The 22800-nt window shown below is 34.9% G+C and overlaps 2 protein-coding genes across 2 annotated transcripts; one reads left to right on the forward strand and one right to left on the reverse strand.

The window, feature by feature from the left end:
* The first annotated feature begins 1654 nt into the window (after positions 1-1654).
* LOC128546723 (uncharacterized) lies at positions 1655-7801 on the forward strand. Its single transcript, XM_053517991.1, has 3 exons — positions 1655-3324; positions 5153-5733; positions 7526-7801. The coding sequence occupies exons 1-3, from the start codon at positions 2892-2894 to the stop codon at positions 7799-7801; spliced, it is 1290 nt and encodes a 429-aa protein (XP_053373966.1). The 5' UTR covers positions 1655-2891.
* An 8506-nt stretch (positions 7802-16307) lies between these two features.
* LOC123532246 (uncharacterized) lies at positions 16308-21528 on the reverse strand. The gene is made up of 3 exons (XM_045313637.2): positions 21267-21528; positions 19326-19574; positions 16308-17337 (listed from the first exon to the last, which is right to left on the reverse strand). The coding sequence occupies exons 1-3, from the start codon at positions 21515-21517 to the stop codon at positions 16878-16880; spliced, it is 960 nt and encodes a 319-aa protein (XP_045169572.2). The 5' UTR covers positions 21518-21528; the 3' UTR covers positions 16308-16877.
* Positions 21529-22800: the final 1272 nt, after the last annotated feature.

Genomic DNA, 22800 nt, shown 5'->3' on the forward strand with positions numbered 1-22800 from the left:
GCCCCTGACCTTTGTAAAAAATTGGTCCATTTATAGTGATGTGTCGCGCCTAGCTCCAAAAGTATTGACCAGCGTCACCAAAGTTTACAGGAATGTTGGTCAGCATGTGGCATTGTTCACCTGGGGTTTTGCGTTCCGGATTCATTCAGTATTGTATGGAGTTATGGCCCCAGACCTTGGAAAAACTTATGTCCAATAATAGAAGTCATTAGTGGGGGCACTGTGTCCCATGGACACAATTCTAGTGTTCGAATAATATGAAAAATGTAATGTGTTTCTCAGATTTCAAAGATTTGGCAGTCAAGGTCATGTATAGAGTGATGAAAAGCTAGTTTTATTGTCTTGAGAATTTCAATTACAATACACATCAAAGTGTATTTGTGAGATGGAATTTTGGACTTGTATGCGCAAATACAATTAAATGCAATATCAGTTATCAGTCTAACGTGACATTCATAGTATCTAATTTACTCGGCTGAAGATTTCGCCCACTCATTTTAACAATTCATGAAATGTCCAAAAGGTCACAACATTAGGTAAATACTGATTAATACATTTTACGCTCACCTAGCACAAAGTGCTCGGGGTGAGCTGTTTGTGATCGCGTCACACACAGCGTCCGTCCGTCGTCCGTCCGGCCACACTTACCTTCTAAACCAACAACTCCTCCTAAAACCAAACAGGCCAATTTTTGATGGAAACTTCACAGAGAACGTTTCCTATATGGTCTCTTCAAAAACGTTCAACAGATTGAAATTCCGTGCAAGAACACTGGTTTGCCATGGCAACCGAAAAGGAAAACCTTTAAAACTCTTCTTCTCATAACCAGAAGCACCCTAGAGCATAGATATTTGTATGAAGCATTGTCAAGGTAGACCTCTACCAAAATTGTTCAAATCATGACCCGGGGTCCAAATATGACCCCGCGCCCAGGGGTCAGCTTGATTTTTACATAGTAAAATCTTAAAAAATCTTCTCTCAAAAACCAGAAGGGGCCAGACTAGATATTTGACATGTAGCATTGCCTAGTGGACCTCTACTAAATTTAATCAAATCATGACCCCTGGGGTTAAAAGTGACCCCGCCCCAGGGGTCACCACTTGATTTTAACATAGGAAATATTCAAAAATTTTCTAAACAAAAAACCAAAGGCATAGAGCTTAGATATTTCACATGTAGCATTGCGATAGTGGACCTCTACAAAATTTGTTCAAATCATGACCCATGGTCAAAATTGACCCCGCCCCAGGGGTCCACTGATTTACATAGGAAAATCTTTAAAAAAAATTCTAAAAATAAACCAAAAGGCCTAGAGCTTAGATATTTCACGTGTAGCATTGCCGAGTGGACCTCTAAAAAATTTATTCAAATCATGATCTCCGGGGTCAAAATTGACCCCGCCCCAGGGGTCACTTGATTTTACATAGGACAATCTGAAAAAAAATTCTAAAAATAAACCAGAAGGCCTAGATCTTAGATATTTGACATGTAGCATTGCCTAGTAGACTTCTACGGGGTCAAGTTGACCCCGCCCCATTTTCTAAAAATAAACCAGAAGGGCTAGAGCTTACATATTTGACATGTAGCATTGCCTAGTGGACCTCTACAAAAGTTGTTCAAATCTTTACCCCTTAGGGTCAAATTGACCCAGCCCCAGGGGTTACTTGATTGTACAGAGGGAAATCTTCATAAATTTGCTAAAATATACCAGAAAGGTTAGATACTTGATATGTAACATTGCCAAGTAGACTTCTACAAACTTTGTTCAAATCATGACCCCCGGGGTAAAGTTGGTCCCGCCCCAGGGGTTACTTGATTGTACATCGGAAAATCTTCCAAAAAAATTCTAAAATCATCAGTTTAACATTTGAAACACGTAGCTCATAGAAGGCATAGAAGGTGAGTGATCCAGGGTCATCATGGCCCTGTTGTTTTTTTTTTTCAAATTTTTACTGTTTTTTTTGTTTGTTTGTTTTTAAGCTCACCTGAGCCAAAAGCCCATGGTGAGCTTTTGTGACCGCTCAGAGTCCGTCCGTCGTGTGTCATCAGTCCTCCGTAGTATGTCGTCGATCCGTCAAGTTCGAATCTGGGTCATCTTGGGTGGAAAACTAAGTCACCAGGTCAAAACAAAGGAAAAGCTTGTTAACACTGTAGAGGCCACATTTATGTCTATCTCTTCATGAAACTTGATCAGAATTTTAATCTTGATGATCTCAAGGTCCAGAATGAATCTGGGTCATGTAGGGTCAGAAACTAGGTCACCAGGTCAAATCAAAGAAAAAGCTAGTTAACATGATAGAGGCCACATCTATGACCATGTTTTAATGAAATTTGATCAGAATGTTAATCTTGATGATTCTCCGGTCAGGTTAGCAATACAGGGCCTTCACGGCCCTCTTGTTCTCTTATAAATATTGACAAAGTACTAAAGTTTAGTTTAGATGTTTATTTTCTTTTCTTCTTTTGTTTTCACTCTAAATTAGTTCTTGAGAATGACTGTTAACTAGAAGCTTCAGTGTCTAGTTAGACAATAAACAACATAAGGGCCTTGATTATTTAATCAAATATGTTGTTGATATATACAGATTTTACAATTGGAATGTTCATGTCTAATATAGATAAGTACTTTGTCTTCATGGTAATTTTTATGCTTTCAGCTTCAAACAGCATTATCACAACCTGATATTGAAGAGAGATCTAAACTGCACTCATTCATACACACATCTACTGAAGATTCTGACATCTTAGGATCCTCTTTGCTTCATTCTCCTTCTGCAAGAGATCATCTTGGCTCTTCATTACTGCATTCCACTTCTGCTGATTTGATTGAAGAGAACATTGAGTCAAAATTACCACTACTACCAGAAGATGACCTTGGATCATCACTTCTAATGACAAATTCGCCTTACAGTTCGCCCTCATCTTATGTATGTCCAGGCATGACAGACCCTTTACAAGTTACTTCCCCAAACCCCAGTTTGTTGCTGACTGGTTCTCAAGATGTCCTTGGCTCATCACTTCAGAATACGCCCAACAGGCAGCAGTTAGTTAGTTTGTCTAATGAAGATATCCTTGGAACCTCCTTAATCTGCCCAACTATTGATCAATCACCCACCTTGGCAGGTCGCTCAGTTAGTGAAGACAATACTTTAGATATATTAGGTGATTCATGCATTTCGGAAGATGAGTGGATTGTTGAAATAATAGACTCTATTAGAGGCCCAAAGCTTACCAGTACTCCATCAAAAGTGCGAAAGGAACTTCAGTTTGATCGTGTGAAAGCAAAACAGAAGCCAGACAAACCACTGAGTAGTTTTTTGTACAGTAAGTAACTTTTGTGTGTAGCATGTACATTTTAACTTTTGCAAGTTTCACAACATCTCTGTTAAAATTAGTTATTACCGCTGGTCACGAGTTTCATTATGTCATGGTTTAGGACTTGATATGTAGGTAGTAGAGCACTAGACTTGTTAATGAGGGGGTCTTACTCTTTGGTTAACTAACTGCACATTTTTTCCCACCCTATGACAAGGTACAAAACATTGGACCAAGTCTATGTTACATTGGTCAGGTTTAGACATCTATAAATAAAAAAGGCCTGCTGTAATTCGACAAGGACAACTTTCAAAATTTGATCAGAAGTGTCACATGTTACATCATCTGGTATAACAGTTACACTGCATGTGAATGACATTGTCCAGGTTTTGAACTCGGGACAGAATGCCAATGAAAATTTGAATCTGTAGATGAATTTGAACCATGTGCAGTGTTTCTTGTAATGGTGAATGACATACAATACCAGTGCTCTTTATACATACAAATATGTTAAGTTTTCTATGTTATTATAGATACCGAACCTTAGACAATTATTGATATTGTATCAATACTTTGAAGTCATTCATTTTTGGGAGATTAAAACTATGGATTTTGTGACCGAGTGATTCCACAAAATTGAATAATAGTTAATTAGTAAATTCTCATTCGCTATTCAAAATAAGAACTCCATGAATTCATATCTCCACTACACCCTTACAGAAGAAAAAGGCCTGCTGCATACTCTTGCTGTTTACATACAGCATATTTGACGCGTACATGTTGCATACTGAAATCAAGGGCTTTAAATAGTACACAGGATATACACCGCACATACACCGATAGTGCGTTTGTAGTACACTTTTGACATGCAAATGAGCTCTGCCGCGTACTACTTGCTGCGTACATGCTATGGACTACATAGTACACAGGTGTACGCTGGAGGAATCTAGTACGCGGGAAGTACACCGGAGAAATAGTACGCAGCATGTACGCAGCACATACACTTTTCCCATGCAAATGAGCCTGCGGTGTACTACCCCTGCGACGTACATGCTGTGTACTCCTGCGGCGTACATGCTGTGTACTTCTGCTGCATACATGCTGTATACTCCTGTGGCGTACATGCTATGTACTCCTGTGGCGTAACTGCTGTGAACAGGTTTTACTGTGCATGTGCAGCCTTTTCTAAATCAAACAAAATTCATAATGCTCAAAAATACCATATTTAGTTTAAAATTAACAGTTTTAAATAGTGACCTAAAATGCACCATAATTCAACTTTGGACATTAAGAGTAACAAGTGCACTTAAAGCATATGGCAAATCTGTGATAAATGCTGAGGAGCATGGGTAAGACACAGCTCACTGCTCAATTTTTCATTATACTTTACTGAAAAAAAATCAAATGTTTTTTTCCCATGATTATTACATCATGGCCCTCAAAATTAATGCAAAATGAAAAAGAATATATTTTTACACTTCATGCAAGGTGCAGCTCAGAAATCACTTAGATGTAAGCTTCACAAATGAACATTGCAAATAGTTTGGCAAATTTTCATTGTTCAGAATAATCTGAACTATTCTATGCTATTAAAATACAAAATGTACTCCTCTGGCGTACTACTGTGTTCTCGGCATATACACAGCAAATAGGCAGCATGTACGCCACAGAGGCTTGCTTCTGTAAGGGCATAGCTATTTTCACTCAAACCAGGAAATTTTATGCCCAGCAATTTAATAATTTTACACTATCAAATTTGGATAGAAGATATCTTTATAAAAGTAATTCTTAACATTCTTAAGTTACATTTTATTTTATAATTTATATCTGTTTTCAGAGGAAGTTAGCAGTGCAAAAAAGATGAAGTCCAAGGCATTGAACCCTGAAAATATCCGAAGCACTATGAAACTGAAATGCTTATGTGAAGAAAAATGTATAAGTAAATTATCATTCAGAACTATTCACCATTTAAGACAGGCATACTGGTCACAGCCTCAGACAGTAAGAAGGCATTTGCTTAAGCTACATGTTCGTAAATCTGTTTTTAAAGGAAAGCATAGATTTATAAAGCTTGAGGATGAACTAAGTGTGTGTTCAAAAGCATTTCTCAATATCTTAAGAATTAACAAAAACACATTAACTACTGCTATCAAATCATGTGATAAGGACAATGAAAATACTCCAGGAAGGTGTCCAAGAAAAATGAACGAAAATTCACTAACTGCTATCAACTGGTTGGAGGATTATGCTTCATTTTATGGTGACAGAATGCCTAATAGTGGAGATGTTAAATTACCCTATAAGTTCAGGAAACTGTCTGTGTACGAAAGCTATAGATTAGAAGTGGAAAATCCAGTTAGCAAATCACAGTTCTTCAAGATGTGGAAAACGTATTTTCCTCACCTTAAAATTAAACAAGTAAGTGTTCAATATTAATTATTATACACAAGTTAACTTTAATAAGATTAATCTGAATACTAATAGCAGAATTAGTTGTTACAGTAGTTATTTAGCATTGTTAGCATATTAGAAGAGACAGGTTTTTTTAGGAATATATGGTGTTAAAATGGGTTCCATCCAGTTAAATGTTTTAAAGTGGACATAAAGCTTTTAAAATAAATGTTATGAAAAAGGAAAATACATTAAATTGTAATTAGGTTGCTTAACTTGTATGGAACAGTAGCTAATTGGGTAATTCTAAAAAAGGGAGCAAAAATGCGACAAAGTTGTCAATTTTCAGATCTTCTTTATTTACCATTTTCCAACTTTTTATACACCCGTTTGAAAAAAACAGGATATATTATGGGAACACCCATGGTGGGCGGGCGGTTGGGCTGGCGGTGTCCACAGACTTTGTCCAGAGCATTATATTCTTCATGAATGGAGCGATTTTGATCAAACTTGGCACAATTGTTCACCATCATGAGACAGAGTGTCATGTGCAAGAACCAGGTCCCTAGTTCTAAGGTCAAGGTCACAGAGGTCAAAGGTCAAATTCAAGAATGACTGTCCGGAGCTTATCTTTTTCGTGAATAAAGGGATTTTGATGTTACTTTGCACAATTGTTCACCATCATGAGACGGAGTTGACAGTTGCAGAAAAAAGCAGTCCCTGGTGTGATAGGGTCAGTTTAGTTTTAGCTCACCTATCACATAGTGATAAGGTGAGCTTTTGTTTATCATATGAAAAGCTTGTATAGACTTTAGAGGCCACTTTTTTTGCCCCAGTTGTCCCAAAACTTTATCAGAATTTTGTTTTCAAGAAATTTTTGACAAGTTCAAATCTGGGTCATGTGGGATTTAAAAACTACATCACTAGGTCAAATCAAAGAAAATGCTTGACAAAACACAAAGGTCACATTTTTGGTCCAACCTTCATGAAAATTGGTCAGAATAGACATATGAAATCACTAGGTAAAACATGTCTTCACTGTTATTGTGTGTTACACAGGTGAGCGACCTAGGGCCATCTAAGTCTTGGCCCTCTTGTTTCTTTATTATTTGTTCTGACTTGGTTGAAACACACACAGCCATTAACAATTGAAAGAAATAATAAATACACAAGTTTGCACTGTTTGCCAGGTAGAAAGTACTTACAAGTACACCATATTTGCAGTGATGTTTGGTAATATCAAAAAAATATTGAGAAACTACCTATTTGAATGGATGTTACTGTCAAACATTTGTTTAAGACCACCTCTGAAAAGAGACCACCTGGCTTTAAAGAACACATTGTATTGTTTCCATTGTAACATTTATAGTGTATTTAACCTGTGAATAAAAACCGCCTCACAATGAAGACCACATTTTGACTCCCCCAAGGGTTGTCTTTATAGACAGGTTTGACTGTATTTTACTATATATTGTTATTCTCTGCAGCAAAAAGGTACTATGTGGGGTAAAATTCACAACTTTTCCGAAATCTCTTTATTATTAGAAGTCACTTGTTTCCAAGTTGCTCAGAATGAATTTTGTTCAAGTTATCGTACAGAAATACTTCTACTCTTCTTTTGCCAAGTCTGAAAAGTAGAGGCTGCGAAATCCTTTTCAATTTGGAATTATATTCTTTAAACTTGGAAAATTGGAGAGTAATTTGCATGGGATAGGGAATTGATACCCCGCCCCATGCTGCAAATTGGAAAGGCCCTGTTTATGCCTCGCTATAAACATTATATGAATTAACTTTAAATAAAAATGTATTTACTTTTCAGACCAACTCATTTTCAAAATGTTCAACATGTACTCTTTTGGAGAAACATCGCGAAAATGCTGTGGACTTTGAAACCAGGACTATGTATGGGCGATTAAAAGATGAACATCATGAAAGACAACAGTATGTTTATAATTTAACCTTTAACATATTATTAGTTCGAAGAAGTGCATGTATCCCCCATCTGCCCATTTTAAATGCAGGAGAAGCTAAAACATACCATGTGACATATTTTAAGATCACATTGCAGTTTGATTTTGAATCAAAGCATCTGTAACATGGATCAAATCATAACATTGTGTATGTAAAAGAGTTATTTAAACAGAAAATAAATGTGGTCTAAATTCAACCACATTATATTTTACTTCCTGTATGTTATATTAGGCCAAACTTATTCTACATTTTGTATCTCGGTGTAGTGTTTAAAGTTTTTAAGTGGAAACTATTTTTAAATAAAGACATATGTTTTCTTCATTTTAAATCACCTTTAATTAAATCATCTTTAGTTAAATCAGAGGTTTTTATTGGGTTTAAAACCTGTGGATTTTAAATTGGCCGGCATTGGCCGGTTCGGACCAAGGGTTAAAAGGTCAAATGAGGTTAGATTGACTTCGCACAAACAATTACTTTACTACTTATTGTACAGGTCTTCCTTTAGAAAATACAAGTGCTTTAGTTTTAGATGTATTCACAGTTAATTTCAAACTGTCACAATAACTGGAATATAAATAAATAGCATTTTGTAAATCTTCAGGAGACTCAGATACAATAACAGTGTCGTCTGCATACAATATGACAAAAAGCTTCACTAATCCAAACAGTTCGTCATCATTAAGAGTTACACCATTTGCATTGCTGCTTTCAAAATATTGGTGTAGATCATTTAGATACAGGGAAAACAAAATAGGTGACACATTTTCACCCTGTCTTACACCAATTGAACATGGAAAAAACTCGGACTTTTCACCATTTACATTTACACACGTTTTAACACTATTGTACCTAATTTTGACAACAATGAGAAACTTTCCAGTGATATTATAATGACTCAATTGTGTCCACAAATGTGACCTAGATATGGTATCAAAGGCACTTTTCAAATCGATAAAAGCACAAAAAAGCTTCTTTTTAGAGTTGTGTAACAAATCAATAAGCATTTTAAGTACAAACATATTATCTACAATTGAATAACTCTTTCTAAAACCAGCTTGATATTGATTGATCAGATCATATTCTTCTGAGAATTTTTGTAAACGTATATTAAGTATGGACGTAAACAATTTACCGAAACAGCTGAGTAATGTAATAGGTCTGTAATTGCAAGGTTCAGTAACATCTCCTTTGTTTTTAAATATCGGATTGATAACACCAACAGTTCAACAATCGGGTATAATACCCGTGTTAAAAACAATATTAAAAAACTTATGATACACTTTTTTCATAACAGGAAAAATGTGCTCATTTAGAACATCATCAATTCCACATGCCTTGTTATTCTTTAATAATTTAACAGCATATTCAATTTCTTGAATAGATATTTCCCTGTTAAGTATATCATTATTGAACGGAGTAAATGGCACATCATTGTCAGATGGCAAATCATCAACGTTACAACTACTATTTAGATTTTTGAAAAAATCATACATATCTTTTACTGTGCATTAACAACATTTTTTTACCACCATTAAGGATTTTCCAGTACTCTCTTGGATTTGATCTCTTTAGTTTTTTATTTTTTTCTACATTTAACCGTTTAAATTTTTTAAAGTTTTCTTTCATAGCTTTTTATACTTTACTACTGGCTTTCATGTTTTGCTTATGCAACTCAGTTTTACGTAATTTGTATAAACATTTGGCACGATGGAAATTTCGTCGTGCAACTTTACAATCTGTGTTAAACCACCGTGGCATACAGTTAACTTTGTCTCCTGCACCATTCGATTTATAATTTACAGTTCGTTTCTCAAAACTCTTCTCAACACTATTACTAAATACAGTACATATATCAGATACAATTTTGTTTACATTTTCTTGAGTAAAAGTAAAGTTATTTTCCATTGATTCTAGATCCTCATATATTTTTCTAACATTTTCAACGTCAATATTGGAAATAAAAGTTTGCACCTGACTTTCGTCCCATAATCGTGGCTTATAATTAAAACTATATTGCGTGCTTTGAGTAACAACACCACCATACACAAAAATAGTTTCGACAGGATTGTGCGCATCAGAATACATTGGACAAAATTCTAACACCTTTAAGCTATCGACCAATTTAAACATAGCAGTTGAACACACAAATAAATCTATGGTACTAACATTTTTGCTAGTGACGCGTCCAGTACGATCACCGTGGGTTCTTCCATTTAGTATATACATATTATTATATTTCAAAAAGTTTATAGCCAAAATTGTTTACAGATTTGTCTTCATTGTTTCTTTGTTGATGTACATGCGTGCCTAGAAACATATTGTTACCTTGCTCTAGTTCGTAGTAAACATCGTCCATATCATTTTCATGAAAAAGTTCAAAATCAGGTTCAACGTATTCTTGTAAATCTTTAGTTCTCGCATTCCAGTCACCAAATAAACACACATGATCATATCTATTTGCGAAAGAGTCTATCTCTATTTGTATTTCTGCAAATGGGTCGTCAACGAAATAAATAGAGTTTTCCGGTGGAACGTATACCACACCATATAGGATATCTCCTTTATTAGTCAGTTTATTAGACACTATGAACCACTGCACAAACTGACAATCAGTATCAACAAAAGAAATTAAATTTTCAATGTTACTTTTATAGGCCACGCAAATTCCACCCGATTTTCTCTGTGCAATATTTTTGCGATGTTTAAAATATAAGTTAAAATTGTTTAGACATATTGTATCAAGTGAATCAGTTTTTGTTTCTTGAAAACCGATTATGTCATAAGTTTGTATCAACGAATTGAACTCCGGGGTATTTTGTTTCGATAATAGACCACAAACATTTAAAGATAAAACACAAAACTTTTTTGTTCGTCCTGAATTTTCTGAGGTGGCATTCAAAAAATGATCGTTGACATAATCACTCCGTGTACAATCGCTAATTCCATTGTAACTGTTCTCTCCCCGCCTGACCTATTGATCAGGTTGAGTATTTAGGTCATTATCTCGACTGCATTCCAATTGATTTTGTAAACTTGACTGAGGCCCCGTAGTGGGGGACAACAATTTTGGAATAGTTTGATCGGATTGTGGATTTGAGGCGCCATCAATCAAACAATTATCAACATGGGGCCTTTTGACGTACGTCTCCTCGAGCGGGGAACTGGCCTTTTGTTTGTTTCTAGTCGCTGATTCAGAGCACTCTCTGTTTAGCGCACCGAATCTGTTTGGAGTTGTGAAGTCTATAACAGGTCTTTGATGCTCACGTCCGCGAGTTGGCGACTTAGAACGATTGTCAGGGTGACTTCGCGGATAACGTGGGGCATTACGATATGAGCCATTGTTATCGTGATTTCTGTTTGCGTACCCAGTTGCCTGATAGTTTGTGTTCCCTGAATCATCATCACTACGCTGCGTTCGTTTAGGATTTACAAGAGATCGGGAAGAAACAAGTCAAATTAAAAAAATTAAGTTTTTTTTTAATAAAAAGATATCCCAGTTATACATCTGGATGGTTTCTTTTAATGTGCAGTATATATACAGACATACATGAAGAAGGAACACAGCAGAGTACCGCCTCGGAAATATCACGAAACATCACTTAGGAATCGACTGACACCGAACCTCAATTTTACATCTACCATATTCCTGAAGAACAGGACAGTGTAAAGAAATTACTCTTTTTGTTAAAGACAGAAGACAGTGGAACAATAAACGTATGTTCTAGATGTCACCGAAGAATCAAGATCACGAGAGAAAACATGCTTAAGGGCACGACGAACCATGATATGGAACAGATATCAAACCTATCCATCCTAAAAGTTGAATTTAAGAGTTATTTGGAACGATGTCCCCCGTATTCGCACAATCAACGAGAAAAGCTTAGTGATAACCTGTAAATAATTTAATACACTTCTGCGACAAGGTATTTTACAATCTGATCTTTATGGAAATGTGATTTACAAGCTTCGTAAAACTCTTAGTGAGAGCTTTTTTGACCATTATTTATTACAAATTTCAAACGCTCTGTTACAAGAATCTATGACATTTTTTTAGGATTGTTTTTGCTATTTTTTTAAAATTATATAACAAGTATTTTTTTTCAAACAAACAACAACTTGCCGCCAAACATTTAAGATTTCTGGTTAAAGAACATTTCCTGGACGTATAAAAAAGGGTGAAATAAAAGTCAGTCAGTAGATTAGTATTGAGAACCTTCATGACGATCTTAATACGAAGCAATCTAAACAATGTCCGACTTCTACATAATACCAATCACTTTTAGTGAAATCTTGGTATACATCTACTCCCGCACGGTTGAAAAATGACGGCCATTTGAGTAAATTTGACAACATGAACATGCTACTGACCTGTTTATTTCGCAAGTCCTCTTTATACAATCGATAAATTTCAATAAAATTGAGTTTTATATGTAAAATATGATATATTTTTCGACATATTTGGAAAAATAGTGAGCCGAATAACGTAAATGCACTTCAGTTATATATTTAGAAATTAGATGTCATGGGTAATATATTACTTACGGACTCGGGTTTTAGTGGATTTTAAATTGAATTATTACGGTGACATATCAGACAAAATGAACATTAGAGCATCATTGCCGTTATCTTTAAGTCATCTGTAATTTTCAAGCATTTCGACATTGTTCACTTGCCATTTCTGCAAAATTAATATTTATTAGGGGCTTATATTTATAAATTTTATATTCACTCTATCTTAAAACGTTGAAAGCCATGAATTTATTTTCCTACGAATAGCTTCATGTTATCACACACAAAAAGTATTTCATATTAATATACATTTGTACTTGAAATATTTACTCCTAAAATTTGCAAAGTATTCCTAGTACTATATTGATGTCATTAAAGCGTACTTGTATAAGGTGGTTTTGAAATGATGAACCAAAGTAAACAGCAAATTTAAAGAAGATTTTATGATTTTATTTGCCCTGACACAGCAGTTCAAAAATAAAAATCATGTATTAGCAGCACGTGAAGTACCTTGAATTCTAACGATAATACATACTATTAGGTGGATCCAGTGAAAAAAATGTTTTTATTCTTTAATTCACGAGTTATTCTGAAATAGGTCAGGATACCTGACATTGATACTTCAACCTATTTAGAGAGCTTGAGAATGTATGTGAGAAAAATACCATTATACACACAAAGCAAAGGTTAACTGTATTACTGACAAATTTTGCTGACCTCTGATATTTCCTTGGTCGGGAAAAGTACATTATATTTTTCTACAATAACTTTACTTTCCTTTTCCATAACGTTATCTCTGTATTCATAGAACTTAAAGGTCCATTACTAAGGGAAAGTGAGTTGGCAATTTTTTTCATAGCAAGTGCATAGACTTCTGCAAGACACTAAATAATGAAGATTGGCAGGTCAAAATTTACAGAAGGTCTTTGGAACTCAAAGAAATGTATGTGTATTATGTTGAAATTTCAATGAATCGACAGAATGACCCCCAGGTCTTTTTAACTTTCTTCATACTTCATAGATAAATAATTGTACATATACTGCGATTTATTTCGAATTTCTACATACCAACTTTCATTTTCCAATAAAATGAAAAAGTTTCTGTGCTTTTTAAAAGAAATTAAAATGTTCACTTTTCTTAGTATTGGACCTTTAAGTATTATATTATGAGTTAACCATATTTCAAAAACGTAAAATTATGTAATCAGCTCTAGAATTAGAATAAGAAACATTTTTAACGACTGAAACATCACTATGAAATATGTTAAGATACTACCATGTCATATGGTTCCATCCATGGACTTATAACTGATGTGAAAACCAAAGTAAACGCCATTTGTCAAAGCTGAAGAATAGCATGTGATATATTCTTTTTCTTTCGAGATAGAGAACAAAGTCGAGGGAAAGGGAATGCTCTACTATCTTGAAACTAAACAGCAGTCTTACCAATGAAAATCCATCAAAAATGAAGATGCATTTCCTCCGAATGCTTAGACAAACAAGTGTACTATATTGGAAGATTCCCTTGAAAAGTAAAGATATAGGACAAACCCTTCAAAGGTTTGCAAAAGTACGGTTAAATTAAATAGAATCACAAAGCGCGGATGCTGTTGAATCAGTGTTTTTGTTTTTACGTGAAGGGACAAGTGGATAAGTGTAGCTTGAAACACAATAACACAATAACGCCAGGAACAAAACGAATAATTCCAGTCTATTCTTTCTTGGATCTTCTTTATAGATATTACCAATTTGAAACAATAGTTTTTAAGTTCCGTGTGGCGGCAGCTGTAAAAAGTCTGTCCATACTTGGCCTCAGTGTTGTTATATTTTCTCTATTATTTTTGTATCTTGTTTCTTTTTTCTTTTTTTGGAACTTATAATAAAGAGCTTGGATTGCCAAACGGTGTCTAAAACTGGTCAAAATGAAGACCAACCTAATCAGAATGCTCTATCCAATGAGAACAATCACTTAGAGTAAATATTGCGACCTATTTCATGACAATATTATGCACACCGTGCCAATTATTGCTATTTGGTATATTTTATTGCTTGGGGTCTGAAAATAGCATATTGCAACTATCCACGGAAAAGCTGCATGTAAAGATCATAACACATTAGATTTTAATAAGACTTTTAAATGCTAGTAAATGTTTCTTAACGGCGCAGGAGAGAAGCACATTTCTGACAAATAATAATTTTGAATAAACATTCCCCCGGGTAGTCAACCAAACAACAGTCTCAGATTAACTATGAAAAAAAGTTGTCAGAACTGAATATGATTTCAGAAACCTGTCTGCGCTAAGACAGACTAATTTCTATCGCCTCATATAGCTTTTGTTGAAAATATAAAAAAGAGCATGTACCAGAGCTGCGAAAGCGTCAAACTTGCTATTACAAATTTTAAACGACATATGAAACGTCCAATCACTAAAAATGGAGGCCTGATTTAGTTTAATTGTGTTTTTTGTAAATTATGTATAATAATATTTCACTTTGACGGCTTTTTACACTATACACCGAAGTGACATTTTGGAATCAAATTGTTTAAACCTGGTATGGATCCAAATAACAATTGTAAGATAATCACCGTATTTTTTCAATACGAATACTAAGCTGCCGGCAAATATTTTGCAAATTGACTTTAAACTTGATAGATATTTACTATGAGTAAAAACTAACAGAGTATGCGTAGATTTGAATGCTAAAGTTTTTAAGATTGACTGATTTTAAATTGCTATTCTTCTAGTAATAAGTAAATTGCCCTCATTGTTTTGTAATTATAGCGGCTACCACGATGTCAACTGGCCGTATGATTTCATAAGATGATAATCATAAGTCGCAATTGCCTATATTGCTTTTTACGTCATTTGTACCTGACATTGCTTTACCTGTCATTGTTCTTCCGCTGTTGACATTTTGTAAGTTGCCCGAGGGCCTTTCTAAGCGTATATAGCTTTTGACATTTTGTGACCTACCCTCGTGATTTCTAACTGACAAAAGTTTACTTGCCAATGTTAATTTATAAAGCAGCTATTGCTGCGGACATCCTTTCACTTGCTCGAGTGCCTTTCTAAAGCGGCTATAGCTGTTGAAACGTTTGGACCTACCTTTCTAACTGAAATAAGTTTACTTACCCTTGATATTTAATAAAGCATCTATAGCTGCTGACATTCCTAAAACAATAGACTCGCTATATATATTTGAACTACTTAAAATAACCTTCCGAAACAAGTTAACAAATATTTTTGTGCATTTGTTTCAACTTGACAATGTGTCATAACCTCCGGTAACAACGCTTTCAGTTTTGAAATATCGAAGCTACATGTACCATTCCGGTACCCCAGCTGGATTTTGACGAGTATCACATTGAAGTAAAAGCTGACGTGTGGAACCTTCTACACCGGAGGAGTTGACAGGGGACTGAGATGTTTGACAGGCCAGATTTAACTTGTCTGCACGAAGAGAAAAAGCGCTAAAATTCTGGATATTATTCTGATAAACATCAACGCTGAGGAAAATGCACTACCGGCAATTTCTAAATCATAGAAGTTGCAAACAGATGCTGGTACAATGATTTCAACAGTATTTGGTAATAATATCAGTAAGAGAATTTGTTCGGTTATTAACTTTTACCAAGGTTAACTGGAAGAAGTTAACGAACTTTCGGTAACAGAAATGCACGAGGTATAAATTTGTAATAAAGAAAATGTCTAAATTATCCATATCTCTAAGTCATAAATCTGTACATCGTTATGAAATCCGTAACACCTATGATAAATAGAATATACATAATCTGTTAAATGGTAGTCACTTATTTTGCGGCCAAATCTTTTTTATTTTTTTTAATTTTAAAAGGAAGTTAAATAGTGAACAGATGTATCAACTTGTAGTTCAAAGTCTAACCGACCTTCAATGACGGCAAATAGTACAGGAATCGTTCTGAAAAACATGATAATTTGCTCAGAAATCCGTTACCAAGTTTCGCCCAATTTATTTTTCGTGCGACTGACATCCCAACGCGTATAACTGTATTGTATAAATGTATCAGTAGTACAAAACTTTTTGTGTGTGCACAGTTTCTACAATAAATAGAGGATATTTGTTTGTTTCGGTGTAAGATCGAAAATTTATTTCATCGAGTGAACATCACATGAATATTTTCACGAGTGGCGAAGCCACGAGTGAAAATATTAACATGTGATGTTCACGAGATGAAATAAATTTCGATCTTTCACCGAAACAAACAAATTTTCTGTTTATTTCATGCTTATTCAGTGGTTTCTTTTATAAAATCGTTTTACTTTTTAAAAATTCCCCCGCAGGGAGCCCCACTGTTTACGACTGTCAGCGCTGTGTTATGCGTCCCAAATAGTTCTACAAATTTGGTCCAGGTTGTGTTTTGTCTAACAGAAGAAAGGAGATTAATTTATTTGTAAGGGATATAAATAATATATTTGGTACTTCAAAAATTTTATTCATGTAACTTCAGATATATTTAAACAAACAATGTGTGAAATTCATACGCGCAGATACGCGCACTTGCGCTTGTCAAAATTCGAGTCCGCCATTTTGTTTTACTTCAGTCAATCGGTAAACAGTTAGAACAAATAACTGGAGAAACAATACGAACAGTGTAACAGTGGGATTTTAAATGGACTTATATGTAAACTCTCGTGTCGTGAGTGTTACAGTTAGTCACTGTCACTTTCTGGAATCATTCTTATTCGTTTGAATGGTCTGGCAGTGGCAACTGGCGAATCGAGCATGTTGGAAACGGACTCTTCAGCAGTTGCATTACTTCGGCCTACGTTAACTGTGGACATTTGTGACAGTGTTTCCGATACAGATGTACTGTGGAAATTGAAAGTCACAGGTCCGTGGAAAGTGCTGCTTGCAAAAAGACTGCGAGAGCGATTGGATCCGAAAGGCCCAGTCCATGGCTCCGGAGCACTGGCAGCACCACTTCCTTGAGTTTGAAGGTTGGTTTCATTTCTCTGATTCGACAGTATTTTAGAAATATTTCTCGACTGGTCGTTGTTGATTTTACTGTAGTTGTTTATAGAATTCACATTCTTGTGACCAGAAATTTGCATGATTTGGTTGGCAGGGACCCCAGCATCGTTTAGAGTTTGAACCAGATGTTTTCTGGAGCTGAAAAAAAAAATGAATGGAATTTTCATATCATTGACCTATGAAATTATTTGAAGGCATAAATTATTTTGTACAAGTGCATTTTCTTTAGAATAAGTATGCAGGCATAAGTTCGTTTTTCTAAGTTGGCTGACATGGGAGGGCTCTCGGGTTATTCTCATTCTGCATTCTAACACGATCCGATTCATTTTACTATTAAACAAAGAAGGCTGGAATCAGTGAATTATCAAACAACAATTCACTGTTCTGACGTCACAATTATTGCGTCAAACGGCGTAGCAGCGCGCTAGAAAGAAACCGATTGAAAACGGGCAAATAATTAATGAATGCCGGCAAAGATGTACTTTAAAGTCCTTGGGGCTAGAATGCGCTTTACTGGTACGCACTTTTTGCTAGGATTGTAAAAGGTAGGATGTGCTCGTTACAATCATTTAAATAAATTGTAACAATAATCTATTCATTAAAGAAAACAGAAAAACGGGGGTGTGGGGGCAGTAGCCCCCATAAGAATAAATGGGGAGTGTTTATTTAATGTGCGTACTGGTAAAGTGCAGGTGTCCCGTCCTTGGTAACGTGTTAGAATCAAAATAATACATCTCATTTAGTGATTTGCTCTTGAATAAATCAGTGTTTGTCGTTCAGCTGCGTAGTATTATACAACTCGGGCTCCGCCCTCGTGATATAATTCCTTCGCATCTGAACTCCAAACAGTGATTTATTCAGCGACAAATCACCGATGAGATATATTATTTCTTAAATAAACCACTTGCGTGCAGTGACGTTACCGATCCAGGTGCATAGCACGGTTGTAAAAAGTAGTTTTTTTCTTACACTGTTGATACTAGTATGTAGTGTTAGAATCGAAATAACAAGTTCCCAAGTGTGATTTATCGTAGAATAACACGAGTTTTTCGTTCTTATGCGAAACAGTATTTAAAATAATACGGCCTTCTTGATACATTCTTACATGTACGCATAAGAACACAGAAAACACGGGTTATTCTACGATAAACCATGTTTGGGAACTTATTACTAAAATTTTCTTAATTTCACGGCTAATTCAAGTCAGCGATAAAATCTTAATCGTGCCATTTATTAGCTTGCTAGAATGATATCACCTTCTAAGAAATTGCGAATATGACGTCGGCAGTAAGAAAGCGAGGATGAGCAAAGCATCAAACTGACAGTGCATGTCCTTCTATGGTTAATTTTATGACAAGAACGGAAAAAATCTTAATGAAGAAATCGCAGGTGGAATTGTACCGGACATCATAACAAATGTCATTGATTCTGGTTGGAAATAGCCCATGATGAATAGCGAAATACTAAAACGTAACAGAAAAATTACTAAAGTCATTGAAAACGGACAAAAATGATAGATGCACTCCCTCCAGCAAAAAAAAAAAAAAAAAACTAACTAAGAAAGATTAAATGTTTGCGATGCAAAACTAATACTGATTGAATTTGGTTGTGAAAAAACAAAGAATTGAAACACTAATTGCATGAAAAATTATCTGGAGGCCTGGGCTTACAGTCTGATAAGTACTTGAAGATTCTTGTTATCAAACTACTTTAAATATACTGAATTTATGCAGGTATGACTTTGGTAAGGGTATTTCAAAAGTAGATATTTTACAGTTTTAGGGTGTTTCTTTTTTTCAGAAATGAATTTGAAAAGGAAAGAAAAGATCAATAGATGTCAGATTTGAATTTTTTTGATTGTCGGAAAAAGTTTTAGTATCCATATGACGGCTTATAATTTACGTACTTGACATTCCAGTAAAACTGTCGTTTTAAAGCTCTGAATTGAAAATGTTTGCAGAAAAATGGGGGGCAAAATTTTCAGTTTGGAACTCAGAACAATATCGGCTATAAAATCAGGCTTATAAAACGTTGCTATATCAGGATATTTTCAGCTGTTCATTTATTATATCTAGATAAACCATGGAAAAGCATAAAATAAGAATATAGATGTATAATATGCACACCTGTAAGGCGTTATTCTGGGATTTTCAATTCCTGCTTCAGCCTTCATGTCTCTCATAATGTTGTAAAGTTTATTTATTCCAAGTGGGGTTTTTTTGAACCAGCATCTCTGTGGTTTATCATTTGGTGTAAGGAAGAATGGGCTGTCAGGTTTGCACATTTCGTCCGGTCGTTTCTGGCTGTACAGCTTGTACAGATGTACAGGATCTCTCTGGGCGTCAGCAGTGGCATAGGCTTTGGGTTTTGTACCTCTGAAGTAATGAAATTTACACTGTTATACATCATTAAAACATTTATCTTTATTACAGTCTCTAACCTTTTGACAGACATTTTACAGAAAAAATGCAAGTCTAAAACTCTAAATCGTAATGGTGATTGTAGCAACATACAACAGTTGTGCATCCAAATAGTCTAGCGGAAGGACGGCTGTTACTAAGTAGCAGTAGGCCTGGGTTCGAATCCCAGTTTGGATAGCTGTTTTGTTGTTTATCGTTATCATTACAAATAATCTACCATTATATTTCAGTAAACGCGTGGACGTTGTTTATAGTATAGGAGACGTTAGTCAAATTGACTTATTCATATAATCTAGTAAAAGAAAGTAGAATTTTTGATGTTTCGCCAGGGAAGGTTATCATGTGGGGAAAAAAGAATATGACATTTGTGACTTTCCACATTGAGTTTATTAAAGGGACTGGCCTCCAGATCATTCTACTAGTCTACTAAAAGATTTTTTAGATATCTGGAAATAAATGCTATATTTCTTAAGAAGGGTTAAAACTTAATTACTGACAAACTATATCATGTTACGGAAACACATTAGAATTTGCTGTTTTTTCTACTTTTTACGATGAAAATCGAAATGCGTTTGTAACGCATTACTCCAGGTAAACTGTCTCAATTATAAAAATCTGTATTTTGAAATCATAACTCACTAATTCCTCAATAGCTTTATTGGTTACGAAGACGGGAAAATGTCTTTATTGCCGTGGTTGTCCGGGGTTCGATTGCCGAGACGGTCATCTTTTTTCTTGAATAGGATTTTTAAATTATTTTAGAAACAAAAACTCATATTCTAATGTTCGTAATATGACCAAAGTTCAATTTGAAAGAAAAAAATATTATTTATCCAAATCTGGAGGTCAGTGCCTTTAAACTCGATGAGTAAAATTGATAAAATGCTCTGCAGAGCCTCGCATTTTATTATTTTATTCAACTTGTTTAATAAATTCAATATGAAAAGACACTCCTGTAATATCAGATTTCACATATATTTTTTTTTTTATTTCACAGATTTCACATTTTCACAAGGAAAGCTTGTGCAATTTTAAAGATATTTTAAGATGGTATCAAAAATACAAAATATTTAAAGCATTTTGTGCATGAAATAAACCGAAAAGAAATATCAGTGGAAGAATGAGATATTTCAATTTGTGACACAAATTTTGAAATTACTAATTTTAGTGCTCATTCAGTGACACTGAAAAAAAACAACACAAAAATTATGGTAGATCTACTGTATATGAATTAAATTACTTTATCACATGTTCGACTTTGCGGGAGTGTAATAAAGCCATTAAATAAAAATGATAATACACTAGTGTAATAACGCTTTGACGTCGACGTCGTTTACAGTATAGGAGACGCTGGACAAATTGACTTATTTGTATAGTAAAAGAAAGTTGAATTTTTGATGTTTCGACATGAATAGCTAACATGTGATGAAAAGAATATTACATTTGTGTCTTTCGACATTTAATTTATTAAACTCGTTGAATAAAATTGATAAAATGCTCGGCAGAGCCTCGCATTTTATCATTTTATTCAACGAGTTTAATAAATTCAATATGAAAAGACACTCATGTAATATCCGCTATTTATCACATGTTCGACGTTGCGGGAGTGTAATAAAGCCATTAAATAAAAATGCAATTGAAACGTACCTAATGTCCCGAGGATTTGAACCAGATCTGGTTTTGGTTTGTCTCTCTTGGTCATATATAAGATACTCCTCACCAGAAGTTTCGTCCATTCTAAGATGAATATCTCCCCAGCAGAGATCACGGCATTCTTTGCCTGTCCGCATTCCAAAATGGTTTGTGCATACAAACCACATGGAGTGTAACAAAGACCTTGGAGTGTAGTCACCTAGTGTCCTGGCTTCATGCATCTGGTCAATGATAGACTCTGTCATGGTTTCTGCAGCTCTCGCTTATTGCCAAGTCCCTGGCCTTTCAGCTGTTGCTGTTTTCTTGAAAGGACAGCTCGTGTTTTGGAAAATTCTCTGTCCTTGAATATGGCAACATTGCTGTCACTTGCTTTTAGATATCTGTCAACAGAGCTTATAAAGCCCCGCAAAGTTGTAGGCTCATATTCCCTGCCATCTTTCTTGGTAACACCCAAGATAAATTCACACAGTAATGAATTAAGCTGATATGGGGGAATGTATTCTGGTTTTCTCATTTCATTTTTTGACATCAGAAAAGGGAAGAATAACTTCATGTCACTCTCTGTCTTCTTTTGGGTATTTTTATTTTCATTTTCTTTAAGAAACTGGTCAGCATCTACTTGTCTAAAGTTCCTGTCTGCAACCTGAAAGTCTCCATATTCCTCCTGGTCAAAGAAATTTGTGAAAATGTCATTCAAGACCTCTGGATCCAGTTCTTCTACAGACATCTTGATTGTATACTAAAGCAGACGTCAGATTTGACAGGTGTTGTTGTTGTTGTTACAAACATGTAAACAAAGGGAAGCTACTACAACCAACCTGTCACCTCATGTATATACATGTACATAGAGAGGTGTCCAATTGGGGGAAGAAAGTAGTCCGGCACAGTGAAAATTATATTTTGATAAATTTCACTGTGGGTTTACCAGGATATAATCTACCATTATATTTCAGTAAACCACTGAAAAGCATGAAATAAATGTTAATGTTGTCATCTTCCAAAATTTAACTGCATTTTTTCTCTCCATGAAACAAACGCTGTCTTTCCTGCGACGGCTTTGTAGGAATTTGTCAGTAGTTCAAAATTGTTTTGCACAATTTATACAAAAAATATCTATGTGGTCATCTTCCCAAAATTTGCTCAAATGTAAACGATTTAACTGCGATATTTCTTCACCACGAAACAAACGCTTCCTTTCCCTTCCATTCTCAACATAAAATACATTTTAACTGTTTTGTTATAGGGATTAGTTATAGAAAAGACCCAGATTATAGGCTATTTTCAAATAATTGTACACGTTATCCAAGATACATTTACTACTAGTCTTTTAAAGATGTTGAATCATGAAACTCAATATGATCAGTTTCATACTCAGTACATACTCTTCTGGAAAAAACAAAATCTCTATAATATTTAACTGTTTGCAGGGGTAATCTAGGGTTACTTTTACCAACGTTCACTAGGCTGTCTAGTTAAGCCATTAGATAAAAATGTGCTATTTTAGGGATTAAAATTGGCAGTTTTTATA

This window comes from Mercenaria mercenaria, chromosome 11, assembly GCF_021730395.1.
Source record: "Mercenaria mercenaria strain notata chromosome 11, MADL_Memer_1, whole genome shotgun sequence".
NCBI classification, from domain to species: domain Eukaryota; kingdom Metazoa; phylum Mollusca; class Bivalvia; order Venerida; family Veneridae; genus Mercenaria; species Mercenaria mercenaria.